The sequence below is a fragment of the Balaenoptera musculus genome, chromosome 14, assembly GCF_009873245.2.
Source record: "Balaenoptera musculus isolate JJ_BM4_2016_0621 chromosome 14, mBalMus1.pri.v3, whole genome shotgun sequence".
In the NCBI taxonomy this organism is placed as follows: Eukaryota; Metazoa; Chordata; class Mammalia; order Artiodactyla; family Balaenopteridae; genus Balaenoptera; species Balaenoptera musculus.
In genome coordinates, this window is record NC_045798.1 from 64,988,637 (window position 1) to 65,012,607 (window position 23,971).

A 23,971-nucleotide genomic window follows, 5' to 3' on the forward strand; every position below is an offset into this window, starting at 1 on the left:
TTCTCCAGGGCCATTTCCCCCAGGTGGGACAGGCTGATTCTTCGGCCTTGAGGGAGAGAAGGACCTGGTGTCTCCTGACCACCCCTGCTCTTTCTGCTTGCTGGGCCTGGACAGGATGCACGAATGAGCTGTCCTTTCAACGTTGTTATGTCTTTTCTGGTGCAGGTGTGGAAAAGGGAAGCTGGAAGATGGGGATGGAATCAACCTGAATGACATCGAGAAGGTCCTCCCGGCCTGGCAGGTAGGTGCAGGGGCAGAGTCTCCAACAACACCGCTCCCCCTGCCCTCGGCCTGGTCAGGGCCTAAACTCTCCCACTGGGCCCTTGTTCCCGCAGGGTATAGCTGGATGTACTGCAGTGGCAGGTGGGCCGGGGTGGGTACCTGCCTTGGTGCAGGGTGTCCCACTGTGATGTGTGTGTGGCAGCCTGTGCTCAGCTGTGCCACAGGTGCTGGTGGCAGACCTGACATGGATGAAATGGCCCATGCACTAGCAACTCAGCAAACTGGGAAGTTTTTGTCCCTTGACCTGAAACGTCTGAGGTGAGGCAACCTGCAGCGTGTTCCGGTGCGACTGGCAGGGCTGTCATGTTTCAACTGTGGTCAGGGCTATTTTTAGGCCTTTGAAAAGTGGAGTTGTCCCGCCAGCCTCCAGGTGTCTGCTGTGCTTGCTGGTTTTGTCATTGATTAGACTCCTTTCCCTGAATTGGGCCGGGCTCCAGGACAAGAGGATTTACTCAGCAAAGAGACAGCAAATGTAGGTCCCTAGATGCTTCTGGTGCTGGGCTTTGGGCAGAAGCCGTAGGAGTGTAGCTGCTTCTGGGAATGAGGCTAGGCCTCCTGCAGAGGAGGGGAGCAGCAAACCCTCCTCCGTGACCGAGCCTGCCCCGCGTGACCTGCCACGCACTGCACTCGCCACATCACGCTTTCCTCTCTCTTCCCAGTCTGTCTGGCTATGTCAGCTGCATCCATTCTTCTCTTCCAGCTCCCTGCAGGACTTACCCACTTTTTGGTTGAGTGTTTATGCCTTGGGCCCATTAATGGGAGGCAATAGAATGAACAGTCAAGGCCTCAGCAATCTGATTGGGATGTGACTTGGGCTGGTTTTTCCTTGTGTTTGTTCCACTTGGAGTTTATTGAGCTTCTTGCATCTGTAGGTTTATAGTGTAGGTTTATATCAAATTTGGAAAAATTTCAGCCATTATCTTCCTCACCTCCCCCAGAACCCATCCCCTGCAATTCCAATTATATGCACACTGTGCTTCTTCATATTTTCCTATGGTTCACCAAAGCTCTGCTTTTTTTTTTAGTCTTTTTTTCTGTTTCATTTTGGGTAGTTTCTATTGCTATGTCTTCAAGTTCACTAATCTTTTCTTGCAGTGTCTAATCTACTGTTAAGCCTGTCCTGTATATTTTTCATTTCAGATATTATATTGTTCATCTCTAGAAGTTCAGTTATGGATTTTTTTTTTTTTTGGTATTTCTCTCCTCTTCATGCTCATGCTTTCTCCTATCTTGAGCATATGGAATATTTTATAGTAACTGTTTTAATGTCCTTCTCTACTAATTCTGTCATCCATGTCATTTCACAGTCTGTTTCTGTTAACTGATTTTTCTCTTGGGTATGGGTTGTGTTTTTCTTTGCATGCTTGGTAATTTTATATTAGATGCAAGATATTAGGAATTTTAGGGTGTTGGATATTATTATTATTAATTAAAATATTTTGAACTTTATTCCAGAGCATAGTTAAGTTACTTCAAGAGTTTGATCCTTTCAAGGCTTGCTTTTTAAGCTTTGTTAGGTGGGAAGCCTTTAGAGCAAAGTTTGCTCCACTACTGGGTCAGTAGCCTTCTGAAGTTGCCACTCAGTGCTTTATGTCCTAGGAGGTATTTCCACCATGTCAGCTGGGAATACAAACTATTTCCAGCCATGTGTGATCTTAGGGGATTACTCCATCAATTTGTTGCAGGTAGCTTTTCACCAGCCCTGGAAGTTTCCTCACATACATGCACAAATTGGTGCTCAGCCAAAGACTCATGGGCCTGCAATTTCTGGATTTCTCTCTGTGTGCAGCTTTCTCCTCTCTGGTACTCTGCCTTCCAAATTCTAGTGGCCTTGGACTCCCTGAATTTTGAACTCTGTCCCCTTAACTCATTGAGACCACCGGGCTCTGTTTGGACTCCTCCCTGCCTTGCAGACTGGAAACTCACCAAGCACCAGGCTGGGGCACATGTAGGGCTCACTTCATTATAAGGGAAAGTGTGGTGACTTTATGGTGGAGAAACCTGGCAGGCTCCAACCTGACCAGGTGATCAGGGTTAACATCATTAGTGTGGGATGAGTGGACACCATGTGCCCCTGATGTGCTGCATGGAGAAAGCCCAGCATCATTTCTGGGGTTTTCCTGCCAAGAAAGCACAGCCTGCATCTGGTCATGAGGAACCAAATGGAAAGGCCATCTTCTAAAACTGCTTGGACATGAAAGACTGAGGAATCTTCCAGATTGAAAGGGGATTGAAGAGGCAGACAACTAAATGCAATATGTATTCCTTTTTGAGATCCGGACCAGAAAGAAATAGAGACCTTGTTGGACAGTGGGAGAATGTGAATTGGGGTCTGTGGCAGTAGTGTTTCCTGGCTAGAAGTGTCCTGATTTAGGGGGCTATATGATGGTTAGGTAGATGAGTGTCCTTGTTGTTGAGAAACACACGCTAGAATATTTGTGGGATATGTGGCCTCATGTCTGCAAACGTGTCCTCAAATGGTTTAGAAGAAGATGAATGATAATGAGTGTGTAGATCCACAGAGGGAGAGAGAAGCCTGAGTGAGGGGGACGGGGGTTGGGGGAAGGGGCTCTTTGCACTGTTCTTGCAACTTTCCTATGCTTGAGAGAAAAATAATCAATAGGGTCTAGGCCATGATGTGCAGGTCAAAGGCACAGAGTATCGGCTAATGAAATACCCTCTGGCCTGGATCTGTACTAAATTCTCACAGCTAATATAAAGCTAGCCCTGGCGCAAAAGTCAAAAGGTAAAGTACTCAGAAAATGCCACCTTATCACTCCATTCCTAAATGCATACAGTGTTCGTTATTGATAGAAAAAGTACATTTGAGAGACACTGACCTAGGTGAGGAGCCCCCTGCCCTAGGAGAGGTGTTGACTCCTCAGTGGCCTTTGAGCCAGAAGCCTGGGGCATCCTGGCCGGAGAAGTTACAGGTGTGACCACCTCTCCTGTTGGGTGACTGCCTCCCAGCTCCTTGGGGAGCACAGCAGAGGGCCTTTCACTCCCGCTGGAAGGGAGAGAGAGCCAGGCCCTTACCTGGGGGAGGCAGCGGAGTGCAGGGGTTAAGGGCTTGGTGTCTGGACACCATGGCATCCTGGCCGTGCCACTGACTAGCCAAGGGGTCGGGCTAGTTACTTACCTTGCTCTGCCTGTTTCCTCCTGTGTAAAATAGGATAATAACAGTATCTACGTCCTAGGATTGTCTGGAAGATTGAGCACATGAATTCACGTGAAGCACTGAAAACACTGCCTGGCACATAGGAGGTGTTCCCTCTGCTGGTGGACAGGCTCTGGGGCTCCCCACTTTGTTAGGAGGTGGGAGAGGGAGCAATTTCCTATACCCCATCTCCACCTTGTGCATTTGTCCTGAGTGGCATCCCAAGGAGCACAGAAAGATTGCATCAGAGGTCACGAGAATCAAAGGATAGGCGTCTGCCACAGACGTGCCAGTGACCTCCCTTCTGTGGGCCTTGGTTTACTCATCAGTAAAATGACACAGTTGAACTAGATTAGAGGTTTGCAAACTGTAAAGCTCTGGGATTTTCCAGAGGCGTCTCAGGGGCGCTCCTGGGGTGGGGAGTGGGGTGGCTGGAGAAGCAGGCTCGAGGGGACCCCCACTCAGGTTGGCCCAGACAGCTCAGCCCGTGTCTCTAAACCAGTCTTCTACAAATGGTTTCATTTGAAGACATGGTTCCACTACTAAACAGATTTTGAAAATCATCCGACCAAGGTCCCGCTCAGGTTTCATATTCTAGGGTTTTCTCTCTCTCAGGAACAATCCATCAGAAGCATTCTTGGTCTCTAGGGACTGTGTGAGACATCGGCTCTTAGAGGTGCCGGGAGTGGAAGGCTTCACCTCTGGTCTCCATTCCCCGTCAGGATCCACACAGCGGACAGGCTTTGATACTCACACACACCAACACTTTGAACCAGCTTTGCCCTCGGAAAACTACCAACAGACAAGTCCCTGAGCAGATCTACAGCTTTCTGGGTCTTACCCTAGATCCACTGTATTAGTTATCTATTGCTGTGGAATAAGTTGCTCAAAATTTAGCAGCCTAAAACAATAAACATTTGTTATCACACACAGTTTTTGAGGGTCAGGAATCTGAGAGCATCTTAGCCAGGTGGTTCTGGCTCAGGGTTTCTCACAAAGCTGTGATCAAGGTGTCATTTGGGGCCGCAGTCATCTGAAGGCTGGACCGGGGCTGGAGGACCCACTTCCATGGTAGCTCCCGTCCACGGCAGAGGGCAGGGGACTCGGTTCTACCCTGGCCGCTGGCAGAAAGCTTCATTCACGTGAGCCTCTCCATAAGCCGCTTGAGTGTCACATCATGGCAGCTGGCTTCCTCCAAAAGGAGGGAGGAAGGAAGAGAGACAGATAGACAGACATAGACATATCATGGGTGAGAGAGTGGAGAGCGTCCAACACAGAAGTCCTAATCTTTTCTAACCTAATCTCAGAAGTGACATACTCTCACTCTGCCCCAAGCTATACGTTGATTGCACAGACCAACCCTTGTACAATGTAGAAGGAACTATACAAAGGTGTGAATATCAGGAGGTGAGGTCATTGGGGGCCATCCTGGAGGCGGGGCACCACACCCACTGATTGTACCCAGGAATCTGTATTTGTTAAAGCATCACAGAATATCTGCAGGTTTATCAAAATTATCCATAAGAGTTGAAAATGTGTAGTTGATCATGCTCAGGGCTTGACGTCTCTTTGGGGTGTTTGCATTTCATATGGTACCATTAGGACAAGGCCAACAGGCCTCCTGATCCCAAAACATATATCTCTGGTGGTAGAATTTGAGGTCTGGTGAGAGAGCACATCAGGGTGATTGTTTTCTGAATTTTCCTAGTGTTCTCCTAGACAGGGCTGGTTGGTTCCGTTGTTTGGCCTTGGGGCCTCAGGGTCAGCTAGCCTAGCTATTGGCATTTGGGGTGGGACAGATCTTGATTGTGTGGACCTGTCCAATACGTACAGGTATTTAGTGTTCCCAGTTTCAACCACTGAATGCCAGTCACTGGGGAGAGGGCAGTCATGGTGACCACCAAAAACACCTCCCATTTCCAAATACATCTGGGAGACAGCATGCACCCAACTGAAGACTGCTGAATGGGAGGGGAGCCCCACCCATAGTCTGGGGACCCCAGCCCATCCACAGCAGTCAAGGGCCTGAGCAGAGATGAGTGGGCTTCCTAGAGACTGTCTTAGACAGAAGTCAGGCTTTGAGGAGAAGAAAGAAACCTAGAGCCTCCCCTCCCCACCTGGAGGCAGGAAGGAACAAAAATAGGAGGATGCAGGGAGAAGGTTGGCCTGAAGCTCATTGCCCACCTGCCCTCCACTTCTTTCACCCAGAAGAAGAGGGGCAGATATTTGTCTTGACGTTCAGTCCATCCTTCTGCCTATGAGTTTCTCCCATCATTTCCCAGCAGAACTTTGATGTGAACATGGTTATGCTGTTGTTGGTGTGATAACCGGGGCGTATGTCTTTTTTTTTTTTTTAAAACAAGACAGAATTTTTCAATCATCTGCTGTGTTCAGATACTATAGGCCATGGCATGATATTAAACAAACCCCCAAATCTCAGAGGCCTCACACACAGGATATTATTTGTTACTTACTGAGATTTCTGCTGAGGGTCCAGCTACCCTCCAGGGCAGCTCCTTTCCAAAGTGGGGGCTCAAAGGTCCAGTTGGATTCCATTCTGTGACCGTACTATCTCAACCCACAGCACCCAGGTGGCCCTGGCAGGGCCAAAGAGAGAGCTGGAGGGTCATGATCTGGGTCTCAAATGCTTTGGCCCAGAAGTATCACTTGTACTTAGCCCACTGGACAGAACTAGTCCCATGACCCCATCCAAGGGCAAAGGGGCTGGCGGAGAAAGAGGCAGTCGGGTCAGCAATGGTGCTTCTGCCCCGATTTCCTCTTTCCTTTACTTGTTCGCCTGACTCTTCTTCATGGACAAGGGCTTTGCACCAGCCTTTTAGAGAAAGAGAGAGAATTGCATGAGATACAGTTGCCAGGAGGGGCACAGTCTAGAAGAGAAATGAGACATGTGCTCTGATGACAGTAGCGCAGAGTTGCAGCTATCAATGCCTGAGCGAACGCTGGTGCCTTGCCCAGGTCAGTGTCCCCGTAGAGGGAAGTCTGGTCCCCTCCCTGCATACTCCATCTGCCTCTCCAGTGCCGTGCAGTGTCTGCAGCCTGGGGCTTGAAAGAATGGCTGAGTCAGGAGCCGAGGCCCCCAGTGGCCCCCCAACTTAATGCCTGTTGTAGATCTCTGGGAGCTCTAGCTTGTCTCTCGCTGGGAGTCACACATGGGGCACATGTCACAGTGAGTGGTCCTCGGTGGGAGTGCCTCAGTCAGAGATCAGCTGCTGATGCCTGGGTACCTGTCCACGCCCCCCTCCAGCCAAAGCCAAGGACTCGATCCCTGGTGGTCCCATCTGGTTGTATTTGCACAGTGGGCAATGAATCCAGGAACCGCCACTGCTGGGACTCAGGCCCCTGGAGCCACCCAAGAACCTGAGGCAGCAGGGCAGACAGTAGGTACCCACATCCGCCAGGCACAGTTCTCCACCCATAAGAGACGTTTAGTTGGTTAGTTAAGGCTGATGCTGGTGATGTTGACTCTCCCCAGGGTCTGCCTCCCTGTAGTGATAGTTGAGGCGGAAGAGCGAGTGAGATGGGCTGGGTGACAGCCAGCAGCCAGATTTCAGCATCCCCAAACTCAGCAGCCTCAGGTGAGCTGAAGCTAGCTTTGCTCCCCAAGAGCTCTGATTGGGAAGGGCAGCTGGAGTCTCTGAACATGGTGACATGGATTCAGGAGGACATCCATCATGGTTTCAGGCGGTGAAGCCACAGGGCAGGGCAGAAGCTGACACCTATACAACTGGGCTTAGAATGGAGTCCTGGGGGTCCCGTCTGCATTTTTGGCACCTCTGTTGTGAACCGTGGAAGGGGGTTGGCCAGCCTGCCGTATTGGCAGTGATGTGGGCATTCCAGCCCCCATCATTTGTAATCCTGCTCCCAGTGTGGCCCCAGGGTCAGGTATGGCAGGTGCAGAGGGACGGATGGCTGCGCCGTGATCCGCTCCCACTAGAGGGCACCAGCGCACCGCTCTGGAGACTCCGCAGTCACATTTGCAACGAGAGGTCCCTTGTCCCCAGCAGCCAAAGGTGTCCTTGCCTTGTTGGTGCTCAACATGCAAATACGGTGCTTAACATTGTCCCCAAAATGACGCAGGCCCTCCAGGCTCAGGCCTTCTCCCCAGAACAAGGGAGAAGATGAGGCAGTGAAGGAGGCAGCTGCACAAGTGAAGGAAGTACCTGTTTGGTCCAGGTGTCCCCTGCCATGCACAGGCCTGACATTCCTCCAGGGACCGCCCCCCCCTCCAGTCCTCAGACCCCTGGGAACACGTGGCAGCTCCCAGGAGGACACACCCATTCAGCCTCTATCAGCTGCACAGACAACTAGGGTGCTCGCCCACGGAGTGAGGCATGCTGGTGGCCTTCCCCACACCAGACGCTTTCACCTGGGCCTGCAGGGGAGAGACCCGCTGGCGTGGGGCTTGGAGAATTACAGAGTGCTGGCTTCTGCCCTTGGAAGGACAGGGGCTGGCAGGCGGTGCTGAGGGGATTGATGGAGCCCCATAAACTTGACTGAGTTCAATGTGAAGGCAAGGGAATCAAATCTGAATGGGTTCTGGTCTCCCCTTGCGCTCCCCTCTCCTCACCTCTGGCCCAAGACCTCCAGCCTAGACACCACCCCGGGCTCCTTCCCCCTGAGGTGTGGTAACTTGAACGGTTTCTCCTCAGCGTCTCCTCAGGGCCCTGCAGAAATACTGCCTCTTTATTCCACACACGGCCCTGGATGCTTCTGCATTTTAAACAAAACCCCAGTTGAAAGACATTGTTGTTGAGTTATCTCGTGTCTTGCCTAAGCCTTTCTGAAAGGACACATTTTGATCATTTTTCTTTGAATTCTCTGTCAGAAACATTTCGCCTACCTTCTTTTGTCTGACAATGGGAACTGCATAACCCAACTTATTTTGCTTTCCTGTTAGGAAATTTTGAAACTAAATTCTATGTCTGTCTGCAATTAATTATGAGCTCACCCTGACCTGGTCAGGTCCATTGCTCTAATCCTCTGGTGACTGACCTAGTTTAGTGCAGTCCATAATGTGTAGGCCCACTGATGTGAGGTCGGCATGGCGCACACACTGAACAAAGAACATGACTAAGTCGAGTGGGCTTTCTGGCCTCATGGATGTGCCCAAGTTCTCTCTTCACATGGGACCCAGAGTGAGGACAGGAGACCAGCTAAAGGAGGGGGACAGTGAGGCTTGGGGTTAAGCACCCCATTTTCCCGCTTGGCCCCGAATAAAGACAGGGTGAGAAACACCCCACCCCACCTGCCAGGAATCTGAGGGACATATGAGCTTTCAGAATGAAAATCACTGAGCGCTCGGAGGAATAAAAATGGTGGCAGATGCGGGAGCAGCCTTGTTCCTCCAGCAGGTGGCGCTGTTGCAGTGTGGACTCAGGGTTGGTGGGAAGGGGCTGCCCCACAGTGGATTGAAGCGGCTGGAAGCCCAATTCCCAGCCCTCCAGATGGGAAGGAGTGACTTTATCATTCCCTAGAGCTATACCAGCTCTGTGGCCAAGTCTTCTGGAAACTTCCAGGATATGCTAACTCACAGGCATGAGGATTATTAAAATATCCTGAGATGCCAAAGAGCAAAATCATGTGAAAACTAAGTCCCACCTCACAACCCCAGGCCTGCCCTCTTCCCCAAATCCTGCTTCATGTCCCGTCTTGGTCCCATGGGAGGTCCGGTCTGACTTCATTAACTGAGTCCACCAGGATTGACTGGGCATCTTTCTGTGGACCAGGCGTTGTCTTAGTCATGATGGACTGAGTTTAAACGCAGGGGCCGCTGCCTTTTCAGTGAACCAGGACATGCAATTCTCCTAATGTCCCTGTAATGATCATGTAGCAATGAATGACTGCAACGCAGTGCAAACACTGGCTGAGTGCCTTCCAGGCTCCAGGAACTGTGACGGTGCTTTCTTTTTCTAATCTTACTTATCCTCACCTCGTCCCTGTGGAGGGTGTGCTGTTACTGATCTCCTTTTACAGACGATGCTGCCTCTGGTCAGATGTCACCTTCTCAGTAAAGCCTTTTGAACACCCCATTCCGTACTCCCCATTCCCGCCCACCCCCACTTAATTTTTCTCCATAGTGCTCATCACACACATGCTTTATTTTTGTGGTCTGCCTTCTCCACTGGACTGTTACGTTCCATGCGGGCTCATATAGGTGCTCATTAAATATTAGGTGAATGACTAAATGAGCCCTGACTTGCTCCTATCCCAGAGGGACTCACCCCCAGCACCCCACAGTCCTTCACAGGGGCTCACGTAAATCGCGTACCATCTGAGCTACGTGTCTGCATGTATCATCTCTGAATTCTCGTAACTGCCCTGTAGAGTGTAGGTACTACTATTATCGTCATCTTGCAGACAAAAAAAACCGAGATCAAATACCTGCCTCAAATCACATAGCTCACAAATGGGGGAGTGGGATTGGAATTCAGGCAGCCTGGCGCTCCTTTGTAAGGAGTGACGGGGAGGAAGAGGTGATGGAAAACCATTTTCTAATTCTAGGTGACTGTAGTCACGTACAGCAAGTTAGGGGTGAATGTCATTTCCTTAATAAGCAAGAACAAGAAAATGGACATCTTTCTTTTTTTTTTTTTTTTCTCTACTGCTGTAGGCACTAAAAATGGAAAGAGAGGAGGAGGGGGTGGGGAGAGGGAGAGAGGAGCCCCTACTGACACCTTTGACAGAGGAAGAGATGTTTTTCCTTTTTTCTAATCGGAAAGGTTTCCAGGGGCCTCCCCCCAACCCCTGCTGACTCCAGATCCTGCCCCGGCTCTGAGGAGGAGGGCTCACCTAGGAGAGCCCCTCTGCTCTCTGGCCACCCTCCCACCACCCAGTGCTCCCTCCCTCAGGATAAAAATAGGTGGTATTTGTAGTGAGGTGGATGGAGTTAGAGTCTGTCATACAGAGTGAAGTAAGTCAGAAAGAGAAAAACAAATACAATATGCTAACACATATATATGGAATCTAAGGGGGAAAAAAATGGTCATGAAGAACCTAGTGGCAAGATGGGAATAAAGACACAGACCTACTAGAGAATGGACTTGAGGATATGGGGAGGGGGAGGGGTAAGATGTGACAGGGTGAGAGAGTGGCATGGACATATATACACTACCAAATGTAAAATAGATAGCTAGTGGGAAGCAGCCGCATAGCACAGGGAGATCAGCTCGGTGCTTTGTGACCACCTAGAGGGGTGGGCTAGGGAGGGTGGGAGGGAGGGAGATGCAAGAGGGAAGAGATATGGGAACATATGTATATGTATAACTGATTCACTTTGTTATAAAGCAGAAACTAACACACCATTGTAAAGCAATTATACTCCAATAAAGATGTTAAAAATAAAAAAATAGGTGCCCATGCAATAAAGGAGGAGACCAGGACTTCTTCAATCCATGGTTTCCTGTCTGAGACCACCAGGTAGCAAGGCCCATTGGCCATGGGCAGTGTGTGCTGTGAGGCCAGCCTATTTTTATTTTTGTTGTTTGGGAGTATTTTTACAAGAAATTATTATCTGGGGCATGAAGAGTTTTGTTGGGGACAGCTAGGAAAGTTCCTGGGAAGCAGGCGACTGGCTGAGTCTGGACCAGGTTCTCACAGTCTCAGGGTGCGGGCAGAATGCAGGGAGGGGGCACTGGAGGTGGCAAGTGCTTTCTGGCTCTAGGGCGTCCCGGAAACATCTGCCTCCCTTATAGGACAGCCTCAATTATCCGTAGCACAGTTAGGGTCTTAGACAGGGGTGGGCAAACTGTGGGCTGCAGACCAAGTCCAGCCCTCCAGCCTGTTTCTGCAAATAAAGTTTTATTGGCACATGGCCACGCCCATTCATTTGTTCACTGGCTGTGGTTGTGTTTGTGTTACAAAGCAGAGTTGAGTAGCTGCAATGTGGACCCTACCACCTTCGAAGCCTAAATATATCCAATCTGGCCCTTTACAGGAAAAGATTGATAAACACTGATCTAGAGTATAAACAGAAAAAAAGCCCTGAGAGTTAAAACAGGTGACAAACAAGTTCATTCACTTGTCACCCGAGAGGCCTTTGGTTCCACATGCAGAACATCTTGGAGTTCATCCAAAATGATTCAATTCCAGCTCCCATTTCTTCAACTGTAACATGGGATCATATACGGGTTTGACTTTCATTGCAAGGCTTTGCTGAGGGTCACAATATAAACCAGGTCGTATAATGACCAAAAAACACTCTACAGGTGTGAAGTGGCCTTACTAAGTAGCTCAGTTACACCTGGAAGCAAGCACAGACCTGGGGAGCTTGACAGACAAGATGGGAACCATCCACACGTCCCTCCTGTGATTTGGGGGCGGCAGTTGCGGGTGGAGGGATAGAGATTAGGTTGTGTTTCCCCAGCTCCCACGAAGACAGAGATCTCAAAGACGACCGTGTGCCCCATAGACCTCGTGTGTCCTTACCTCTCCCTTGCCCAGTCTCCCTGCTCTTTCACGACCCTGTCAAATTTCACCTGCTTGGTGAAATTGTCCTAGATGAATCAGACCACCATCCCACCATCCCAGTCCTGAGGGCTTTCGTGGGCATTTGGAGGACTTCACTGTAGGCCAGTTTTGAGGTTCTCCTGTTGTTTCACAGAGAGAAAAGCAAAGGTATGGCATTAGGGCTGCAGAACTAAGCAAGCAGTGGTTCAGAAGAAATGGAGGCCACGGAGAATGGGGGAGTCCTGGAGTCCTGAAGGGACGTGTCCAACAGCAGAGAGAGCAGTTGGTGCAGGTGCTTGAGGCCTTGGAACCTGACCAAACAGGGACTCAACCGAACGTTCTCAAGCAGAGAAATGTATGATGGAAGGAGGATTTAGGAAGCCAAGGGCCAGATCCTAAGGTCTGACCAATCCTTATGCTCTCTTCCTGGGACCTCTAAGGAATTCCTAGGATTGTACACATCTTCCCACAGTAGCCAAGGAAGGACGTTTCGTTGCTTCGTTAGGGACAGGCCAGGGTCCCTTAAAAAGAGGACTTGCCCCCAGTAGAGAGGTCATCTGGTCCATGCCCTGCTTTGGGCCAGACCATACCCAGAATCCTTTGCTGAGGGACAGAGGGCTTGATCAGTCAGATGGGGGAGGGTGGGGGAGTAGCAGGGCCAAGCAAGGCCAGACTGAAGATGGCCTCCCTCACGACCTCTGCTGGGCCCAGGACATCTCACAGACAGAAAGAGCTGCTCTACCCACCCACCCCCACCCCCAGAATGACTTGGGCTTGGGAGGGGGAGGCCAGCAGAGGTACCAGGAGCCCAGGGCTGAGAGCAGGCCCTAAGCTGGCCTGCGGGACCCTGGTTACCATCGCTCAGAGGCAGGGCCACCATCATGCACACACCCACCCCAGTGACCCAGTGGTCCTTCCAGGAGGGGCCCCAAAGCCCAAGGTGAGCGGGGTTATCCCACGTGCAGCCCCACTGTCTGTTCCTAGCCAGTTTCCAGGGCTGGTGTAACACCCCAGCCATCTCAGGAATGTCCTGGTGACTTGGACCAGTCCTGGTTCAACAAGGTTGCACCCTGGTCCAGCACCTTCCTGCTCCATCCTTGGGCGGTGGAAGGAGCAGCTGAGGCGGGGGAGGAGGAAGGTATTGCTGAGGGTGTGAAGCATCCATTATTCCTTTATTAGCCAGGGTGCCATTTCTGGTCTCGTTCTCCTTCCTGGCGGAGAAGCCCGGTTATTTTCGTTTACCCCAGCTCCTCTGGCTGGGAGCAGCCGCCGGCAGGGCAGAGGGGGCGGGGCGGACAGGGCTACGTGCTCTCCTGCAGGCGTTTGTGAATGGGCCCCGGCTCCCAGGCTGCCCCGACGGCAGGCGCCCCCCCCAGGACGCGCTGACTCTTGCTGGCCGGCCGGCGTCTTTTCTAGCACTGCAGTGGCCAGGCAGGAGGAAGCTTTCTTCTGGCCCAAGAACAATACCAGGGTCAGCCCGGGGACCTCCCTCCTACACCCTCTTCCTTCCATTGTGAGCCGCTGCACAGTCCCAGGCCGCTTGGCTCTGCAAGCCAGGGGGGAGGGGGAACGGGCCCAGGAGAGATTAGCAATGTGTGTGACACCTCCAGCTGTCTACACTTCCCAGGCTGGCCAGGATTCGGGAGGCAGCAGATGGACAGATAGACCAAGCACGTGTGAGCTACCATCGGGTCCCTGAGCTTGCAAGGGGCCGCCGACAGGGTGAGGCCACTGGCCGGATGGCACCATGCCCTGTCCCCTGCCCCCTTGGAATCACAGCACGTCAGGGCTGGAAAAGGCCTGCCCAGACCTTCTGCCCATCACCCCATTCCACAGACAAATAGACCCAGAAAGGTAAAGGTTTTACCAGACTTCCTATTGCCCTGCTTAAAACTCCTTCAATGATTCCCGAGGCCTGTGGGAAAAAAATCACAGACTTTCCTTTAACCCCAGTGCCTGCCGGCCTCCCAGGCTTCTCTCCTGTGACTTCCCGCCTTGTGCTGTAGCCTTGTGACTAGTTAACGGGTCCCGATCCAGCAGCACCAGTCCCCTGCCTTAAATGTCCTTCCGGCTACATTCGCCTACCTGCCACTTACCTGTTCTTCAAAGACTACTTGAAGGTCACCTTCTCTGTGCAGCCCTCTCTAACAACCCACTTCCTTTTTTGCTTTTTCTGGGCTCCTCGAGCACTTAATATATCCCTAGAGAAGGGCTGCCCTCCACATCACTGGGACGCCCCTGTGTCTCTCCCACACTTACATGCCTCTCCCCACACAACACACTCCAAATCCTGGGGTCTGAAAACTCTTAGGTTCTCAAAGTGTGGTCCTCAGACCAGCAGCATTAGTATCACCCAGAAACTTGATAGAAATTCAGATTCTTAGCACTCCCCTTCACTCCTATTGAACCAGCAACTCTGGGGTTAGGGCCCAGCGATCTGTGTTTTAAGAAGTCCTCCAGGTGATTCTGATGCCTGCTCAAGTTTGAGAGCCAGGCCTGAGGACCTACTTGCGGGCAGTTGGCTCTTAATAAATTCTTTTTTTTTTAATCTCTTTTTCTAAAATTGAGATATATTTGACCTATAGCATTGTGTAAGTTTAAGGTATACAACATATTGACTTGATCCTTTTATACTGTAATATGCTGGCCATTGTAGTGTTAGCTAACACCTCTACTGTGTCACAGATTTGGCATTTCTTTAGTGTTGGGAACAAGTAAGATATAGCCTCTTAGCAATTTTAATGTTTATACCAGTTGTGTTGTCTATCTTAATAATTTCTTGATAATTTCTCTGGTAATTGACATCACCTATCCCCTTCTATTTGCTGACAAAATTTTGATTGTTTATTTGTTCTTTACCATTATTTTGCTCAAATGGTGGACAAAGAATCTTGCCCTCTTTGACAACCAAGGATAGGGATTTGCAGAGGGTTGAGTGATTTAGGAACGACCCAGTCCCCCAGACTCTGGCACCTGCTCCTGGCACTAGCCGTGCCAACAGCCCTGGGTGAGCCCCTGGGGATTAGAGTTCCTGGTTTTGGGGTTGGGGGGTGTCATTACCTCACCATCAAAGGTAGAAACCTCAGCAGAGCCCCCAGGGATGCTGCATCTTTGCAGGTGATCAGAGCCACTGCCTGGGGTGAAGACGTGGAGGCAGCCTTTATTTAGAGATGGAGGGGAAGCTCTGGGCTAGTTACGCTGTTCCTTCTCTTTGGATGACATTGCTGTGTGTGTAGCGGATTTGTCACGCACTGTGTGCTGGGCAGTGGCTGATGGTGAAGGGAGTCTGTCCCTGGGCTCAGAGCCTGTAGGCAGCCGGCAATGACCCTGAGGCATAGTTAGTGGCGAGAGGAAGCTGACCTGGGGATAAAACAACAAACACTAACTTCTGTCTACAAAGGGAATAATCAAAAGTTGATGTTAAATAGACTATAAATAATAACAGTAACGTAGTTGCAGGCTCAGCCAAACAGACTGTGGAAAAGCTAAACATTGAGATCTGTCCAGAAAACAATTCTGGCCTTTCCCTCTGAGCGTCAGTGTTCTGACTTTGGGAGCGGAGGGCTGATGAGGACAGAGCCCTGGCCCAGGGACAGGCGATCATGTCCTACCTCTGAGCCTCGCGGTCCCACTTCCTGTGAAATAGGAGAGGAGGCTCTGCCATCCTTCTGGACCCAACCCTGTAACCCCCTGACCCACTCTTGGGGTGCTTCTAGAGGAAAGACCTTGTTTGATGATTAAAGCATTACATGTGTTCTTGTGTTCCCAAAAGACCCTCACTTTTCCTCCTGGCATGCACCCTACCCCCTGGAGGGTTCAGGGAGAAGTTCCGCTTCCCCCGTCCCGTGGGGCGGCCATATGTAGCTTCCTCCGCATCCCCAGTCTCCTCTCCCTCCCAGAGTTTATAAACCTTGAGTTTTTTCATTACTGATGGAGAATTTAATTTAGCATTTTGCTTCTTACGGGTTGGAGTGGGTTTGGGTCCCAGAGGACTGTCAGCCTGGCGGGGATCCAGGGAGAGGTAAGTGGAGCCCCATGCGCCTCTAGGACAGGTACAGGAGGCTGAGGGTTCTGGGCCCCAGTTGTCCCTCGAGGCCCAGGGCTGTCAGCCCACGTGTTCCATGCTGAGTTGCCCCCTTTGGCATGGACATAGCCTCCACCCGACGTGAGGTGCTGCAGTGTCAGGCGGGGTGTAAGCCAGAGCCTCCAAGGGCCTCGGCTGCTTCACCCCCTGCCTCCGTGGCTCGACATCCTCATCTCCAGAGTGAGTGTGTCAGAGCCAGTGGTCTCGATAGCCGTTCCCACCTCGTACATCCTGTGGCTTGGATGTAACAGCTCACTTAAACCTGTTGGTATAACGTGATGCCATTGGTGCGGGTGGGATTCATAAAAGGTAGGCTGAAGGGACTTCATGCCTTCCTGGGGAGTTGGGCCCCCAAGAATTAGATTCATCTACCCAGTGGTTCCAAAAGCAGTATATGTCTGTAGTTCACACAAAGTAAATAATTAAATAACACTTTTTTAAAATACTGAAAATTAAATAATAGTAAATAATTAAATAATAGTTTAAAAATACTAAATAATACTAAAAGTACTAAAAACTAAATAATCCTAAAAGACCTGTAGTAGCAGAACATAGCCAAGTCCATGCCTCATTCTTCTGTAATTACCAGTTCCATTTCTCAAAGCAACTACTTTTCTTTTTTTTTTCCACTGTTCTTCTGGTGTGCCACCATATTTCTAATTATATATAAAATATCTAATATTTCTATTATCTGGTGTACTATTCTTATACTGCTTTTCTTAACTATATCAAATTTAGACATCATCTGCTGACTTCCTATTATGGTAGATGTGAGTTTTGCTCTCTTATACCCCTATCTTCTCAGTCTAGTTATATCACATTTTACTTAAATTTTTAGTCAGATTATTACTTCATTATTGAATCTTATTTTACTTTTCTTTTTATTTTGAAAAACATTCAGAATAACAGGAAAGTTGCAAAAATAAAATACAAAGATTTCTGTATACCCTTCACCGGATTCCCCAAATGTTAACATTTTTCCATGCTTGCTTTATCAGTCTCTGCATAATTTTCTTTCTTTCTTTTTTTTTTTGGTGGTTTGAAGAATAAATTGTGGACATGTGCCACTTTATTCCTAAAAATACCTCAGTGTGTTTTCCCAAAAACAGGGTCATTCTGTTATATAACTACAATTTCATGATCAAAACCAGGAAATTAATATTGATGGAATACTATTATATAATCTTCAGACCTTATTTTGCCAGTTGTCCCACTAATATTCTTTATAGCTAAAGAAATTGTTTTGGGTATTTATTTTTCTGGTTTAGAACTCAATACAAGATCACAGTTTGCTTTTAATTGTAATGTCTCCTTAGCCTCCTTGATCTTCCTTTGTCTTTTATGACCTTGACATTTTTTGAAGAGTACAGGTCAATTATTTTGTAGAATGTCCATCAGTTTGTGTTTGTCTGATGTTTTCTCATGATTCAGTCATGCACTGTGTCCTCAGTGCCTCATACCAGGAGGCATAAGATGTTGCCTTGGTGATGTAACACTGAGCACCTGTTCACGTGGTAGCTTCTAGGCCTCACCACCAGAAAGTTACTATGTTGCCCTTTGCAGTTAATAAGTATCTTGCAGAGAGATATTTGAGACCGTGCAATTGTACTGTTTCTGATAATATTTTGACCCACCGGTTTTAGCATTTATTGATGATCCTTGCCGGAAATATCATCAGGATGGTTGGCAAATGGTAACTTTTCTAATTTCATCTGCATGTTTTAGTGGACTTTCTACTGTAAGGAAGATCTTTCCTTTCTCCTCTATTTATTTATATGTCTTGTCTTATAGATTTTTATGTTACTCTAGGGATTATAATCCGCTACTATTATTACTTATTTTGATGCTCTAATTGTCTCAGATTTGGCAAGTGGGAGCCCCTTCAGAATCATGCCTGGGTATTTCTGAAATGTCCTGATTATTCTTTGAGTACTTCCTTACTTGCTGGCACAAGAAGTTGCTCCAGGCTTATTATGGACTTTCTCTGCCCAACTCTGGAATCCATCATTATCCACGGAGCCTGGGACTTTTTAGTGGACATTTTTTAGAAACCCAGATCCAGGTGCTAGGTATGCTCATTGCTACTGAATCCCCTTGTCTTTTTTTAAATTTTTTAAATTATTTATTTATTTATTTATTTATTTATTTTTGGCTGCGTTGGGTCTTCATTGCTGCGTGTGGGCTTTCTCTAGTTGCGGCAAGCGGGGGCTACTCTTCGTTGCAGTGTGCGGGCTTCTCATGGCAGTGGCTTCTCTTGTTGCAGAGCACAGGCTCTAGGTACGCGGGCTTCAGTAGTTGTGGCGTGCGGGCTCAGTAGTTGTGGCTCACGGGCTGTAGAGCGCAGGCTCAGTAGTTGTGGCGCATGGGCTTAGTTGCTCTGCGGCATGTGGGATCTTCCCGGACCAGGGCTTGAACCCGTGTCCCCTGCATTGGCAGGCGGATTCTTAACCACTAGACCACCAGAAAAGTCCCTGAATCCCCTTGTCTTTTGACCCATTTCTCTCTCCCATTTTCTGAGTGCCTGTGTCCCCAGGTCAGAGTTTCTCTTATTCAGCTTCTCCAGAAAATAAGATCTTTTGCCTGCAGGCAGGGATTGATAGATGGTTGCATGGCTGTGTGGGGTGCAGAAGGAGACTTGGGGGGGGGGGTCCTATATGCAGACTTTCATGCAGTTCTGCTGTTTCCTCCCAGCACCTGAACCCTGCCCTTTGTGATCCCTGATACCTCCAAGCCTTGAGCTCCCTGGAGGTCTGTAGGCTCCATCAGTGCATTTCTTATCAATATCCCTCTCTGCTGGGTTACCTGCTACTCCTGCATTCAATGTCTGTCCTCCCAAAGTGTGTTGAAATCTCTTTGGTTCTCTGTGCTTTTGTGGGCTTATAACTTTTTTTATTGAGAGAGGAGGAGTTAAAATAAGTGCATGTGTCAATCCACCATGTTGAGTCAGAAGTCTAATTTGGTTGGATTTAAATCATCAGGGAAAGAGGGAGAGCATCGTAGGAGACACTGAGCTTAACGTGCTTGTCAGGAGCAGAAGTGGGAGCAGACATTTGTATCTGGGAGCAGACAGATGAAGTGGTCTGTCCTCTGAGTCCAGGCCCTGGACATGTTGTTACTGGGGTTAGAATATAAAGGGGGCAGCAGGATGTTCCTGAATACCAATAAATAGGTTCTTTTCTTTCCTATTGTTCAAAGAACTCCAGGAGGGGGGACACACACACACACACACACACATTAGCTATCTGAGGGGCCTGGGAAAATCTGCTCGGATTCAGACCTTATAGAGACGCTCACTCCCACACAAGAGCCAAGAGCCACCAGGGCAAATGCAGTCCAGGACCCAAGGATAAGCTCTATTGCCCAGCTCGTTAGGATCCCAGCCTCACCCTGCCTGGCTTTGCCGTTGACCCCTTCTGGTGGGAAAGACTTTTTCCCAGCCAGCATCCAGGGTCCTGGGAGCAGGGTTCTTGCCCAGTGCCACACCTGGGACAGGGCTGGGCACGTGGTCGGAGCTCAGTAAGTCACAAAACCATAGAATGGTTGCTAAGATGCCAGAGCAGATGTGGGAGCCAGCTGTGTGCAAAGGACAGGGCAATGCGGCCTCTCACAGTCACCCTGAAAGCCTACTGGTCATTGCTGGCCTCTCTGCTGTGGAGCTGCCTGGGCCTCTCCTCTTTGGCTAAGAAACGGGACCCCACCCACCCCTAATGGTACACTAGCTCTAGAAGGCCTCACATAAAGTACACGCTGTCCCTGCCTTTTGCCAATTTGCATTTCAACAATCCATGTATTCTGCAGTTCTTGAAAACCATTTGTGTAGAACTTTTGGCAGCTTTAAGCTCCTTACCTGGGAGTTCCTGCTCATTTCTGGAAATGTTGAAATAAGCAAGGATGCCCTTAAGGGCAGGCAGGGCAGTTTTTCCAGCATCACGCATTGCACCCAGTTGATAAAGGGCAGTGCCCCAAAGAGCCAGCCGGGGCTGGCAGAAGGCTAGTCCGTGTGCAGCTCTGTCAGCTGCTCCTAATCTGAGGAGCTCAGAGCCCTGAAGGGCAGGCACTCTGGGTACATCCTATTACCTGGAAATGTTCCATTTCCAGCCGATCACTGGCAGTGATTTGTCCTATTGACACGTTGTCACCTCAGGCTGCAATGTGCAAGATAAAACTGGGGCTGGAGGGGCAGAAAGGGTCAGATAAGGGCAAGGTCAGGAGGCGGGGACCCCGAGATAGGGCACCTAGACCAGCTGGAGAGAACCCAGGTCCTCTGGCTACCTTGCCCTAGTGCTGGCAGGAGGAACAGCCAGTGATGGGCTGTGGGGCAAGAGTTGAAATCTCTCCCTGAACATCTGTCTTGGAGACCACGTGGTCAGCACTCTAAACCGTGAGGAAAGCATCCTAAACACACTGTGCTCAACGAGGAAACTAAGCCCCACCGTGGGAATGGGCCGCACCAAGGGGCACACAGATCTGGGGCTTAGGATCCGTAGGTCACAGCTCTTTCCATACACACTGCAGTTTCATTTCTGATGAATTCTAAGCACGGGTCCTCGCATAAGGCTCACAGGACATCTGTTTAATAATATATTCTAGAATTTCACTAGGGATCAGCATCAATAGGTGTCTTTGAAAAGCCTTCATCACTGAAGTGTCTGCACATAAAACGTTCTGTAGAAAGGAAATTAGAAAAAAGAAGAAAGGAAAGGAAATCACAATCAGAGCTGCCTCTCCACCCTCGCGCCCCCCCACCAAGCAAGAACCAGAAAGGCAAGGCTGTGTGAGCTGCCAATGGCAGCCTTGACCCCAAGCCAGGCACTCCCTGCAGCGCCCTCCTCAGCTCTGCCGGGTCCGAGGTGCAGAGAGACGGAGGGCCACATAGAAGAATGCGGTGAATGTCGGGGGCCTTGGTCAACCCCGTGGAGAAGGGTTTTCTGTCGTGTCCTCTGGACGCCCCACGTCGGCAGCCGCATTGCGTCCTCTTGCTGGTCTCTGTTCTATGCTATCGGGCAGGCCTGTGAGGCCCTTCTGAGCCCGGAAAGATGGCTTTTCAGAAAGTGTACGTGGACCAGCACTGCCACTAGCCAGCACAGCCACTCTGTGCAAATTAGAGAGCGGTGTTCCTTCCTCTACACACGCGAAAGCCTCTGCCTGAAATTATCAAAAATGCCTCAGATCGATGAGGCCGAGAGGACCATCTCCCGGAGGTGTGCGGAGCGCATGTAAGCAGCAGCTGTTCCTCGTTTTAAGCAAATTTCATACCCAGAAGCTTGAGTTGAATACCCAAGCCATTCATTCATTCCATAGAAAGCCAGACTTCGAGTTTAGAACATTTCCAGCTAAAGGGAACCTCCCTTGGAGAGAAATATCTTAACAGTGGAGAAGGTGAAGTGACCCCTTCTATTTCCTCAGGAGGAAGGAGTCATAGCCATCGAGTGTTCTAGAATGTTACAGTGTTAGTCCTGAAAGGAGCCTTCTGGTCATCTGGCCCAGCTCCTTTCATTTTGCCGCTGGGAAAATTGAGGCCCAGACAGACGTCCCTGCTCTGAGCACAGGACTGTGCACCTCCCCAGTAAAGAGGAGATGAACTGAATTCTAGAAGCTGTTGTGAGTCAAGGGTCCCCGTACCTGGGAGAGAGAGTCCTGCAGACCAGGAGGGACTGGCTGCAGAGGTGATTTTGCAGAGAAGAAGAGCTGCTGCCAGGTCCCCCAAATTCTTCCGAGCCCTGAGCAGGACCCTAGTGGAACAGCTTGTTCACCTGCTCTGGCCAGAGGTCAGCCACTCAGCACGAAGATTCTGCTCATGGAAATGTTAGTAAGACTTGATCATGTCAGTAGTATGTGATTCCTTTTAAGGAATTCATTGCAAAGACCCTCAGCAAAGTTGGCCATAAGAAGCAGAAATTCTGACAGCGGAATCTTCATAGTCCTGGCCCGTTCACCCGACCCGGCCCGGCCAGGACACAGTGACGGGTCAGGGACTGCTCACACGAGGGACGGTTGTCCCTCTCCCACCTGTCACGATGCGCGCGCGCACGCACACGCACAGTGTTCTCAAAGTGCTAAAAATGTTGGGAACAATTCTTTCCAGTACTTGACCTTTAGGGCAGCTCAGTGGCCTCTGGGTCATTATTTTGCTTCAAAGTGCACCCTTCAGGTCAAAACAGAAACATTTGCTTGGCAAGAAAAAAGAAGATGTTCCTTTATGTGGCCTTTCCTGGCGGCAAGAAAAGGGACATTGTTCCAGCAGGCTGGTGTGTGGTGTGGTCAAGGAAATGCATCACACCCCCTCAGCGAGGTCTTTTCAGGACACCCCAAAGGGCGGCAACACCGGTGGCTGGCTGCGTGGCTTATGCTGGCCGGTCAGGTTGGGCAGGATGTCCATGCACTGGAGGAGGAAACCTGACCGGTGGAAGATAGAGGGTCAGGCAAACCGATCCAGTGGACAGGGGGCCAGGGAGGAACCTTGCTGGGTCACTGGGGAAACTGGGCAGGGGCACCTCTCTGTGTTGCAAGAAGAGATGACTCAAAGACGTCGGGGCAGACGTTAGTCATTAAGAAGAACATCGTCTTCCTTCAGTCCTAGCACTGGTGGTGTGAAACTGCAGCTCCCTCTCTGTAAAGCTGAAAAGACCTCATTTCCAGGTCTCTGAAATGAGGTGCTGCATCCTCCCTCTCAGTCCTTGCTGCATGTTAGAATCAGTTGGGGAGCTCTTAAAATATAACCATGCCTGGACCCACCACAGACAAATCAGAATCTCTGGGTGGTGGGTCCTGGGCATCAGTCATTTTTCAGCTCCCTGGGTAAATCTGACATGCCACCAGCTAGAGGGTCTGTGCCCTTAGGTATTGAGGATTGATCCCATTTCCCCATCCTGTAAGGTGTTTGCATCATAGAAAAGCAAGGGGTGAGCCAGGACTGGATCCAAACTTATAAAACCTCTGTCTTCTTGATATTAATCACTCAGGCTTGCATGATACTCATTCATTTTCTATCTGTCCTATGAGGATGTAGGAATCCTCCAGAGCACGGACTGTGTCTTATTTGCAGTTGTATTTCTCACAGACGATGCTCTATCCCCAACTCCCACCCCCATCCTTCACCACAACCAGTCCATTTTAGTCTTAAATGTTTGTAGACTCTCCTCTTCCATCCCTCTGCCACTTCCCTAATTCCTATATTGGCCACTGTCATGTCTTGACAATTGTGATAGCCTCCCTAAATCCATCCCCTTCATGACCTCAGCATGATCTAAAGTACACAGATCTAGCTATTTTACTACGTGCTTAAGCCTTTCCCTGCCTTCCCGTCACACATAGGATCAAGCTCCCTCTGTGCAAGGCCTCCCCAATCCAGCTCTCCTTTCAGCCTCGGATCCCACATTGTGCCCACCATGCACTCTATGTAACAGCCATACTGGACTCATTCTGGGGTCCTGAATGTGGACGGACCGGCCCCCGTCTTCACCTGGCGGACCTGTCATGAGCCCATGCCTGGCGTGGGGATTGGCAGTGGTAAGTAGGCCACGAACAGGTAGTGAACCTCTCACTGCAGCCCTGGTGCACGCCACACCATGCACAGGACATCCTCCAGGAGTCAACATGGGATTCTGCCCCACCCCCTCCAAGCTGGGTGACCTTGACCAAGTACCCTGACTTCTCTGTTTCCTCATATCCAGACTGGGGATAATAAAATCTACACCCTGCCGCTACCATCTCGGAAGGCTGTCGTGGGAATTAAGCACAATGGTCACTGAGGAGGGACTTTGAAAACCGTGAGGCCCCAGTCAGATCTAAGGGCTTCCACGAGAGCCTCAGGAAATAGGTGTTGCATATGGCAGCTCCCTAGGGCCCGCTGTGCACGTGCTCCTCGTGAGCAGGGCAGCGTGGAGATGGCGACACCAGCCTGTTCCCTCAGTGTTTTTATAAAGGGAATCGGGTGAAGGAAATGTCTCGGAATAGACAATCTTCCTAAACTCCCCCAAAAT

The 23,971-nt window shown here is 49.9% G+C and overlaps 1 protein-coding gene across 5 annotated transcripts in view; it reads left to right on the forward strand.

Moving 5' to 3' along the window:
- CTIF (cap binding complex dependent translation initiation factor) overlaps positions 1 to 23,971 on the forward strand; it is a 304,506-nt gene that overhangs the window by 116,330 nt on the left and 164,205 nt on the right. For all 5 annotated transcript variants that reach the window (XM_036822931.1, XM_036822928.1, XM_036822932.1 and 2 more), the window contains one exon: positions 166 to 241. In XM_036822931.1, coding sequence (XP_036678826.1) covers positions 166 to 241 — 76 coding nt within the window. The remainder of the gene's footprint in view (positions 1 to 165; positions 242 to 23,971) is intronic.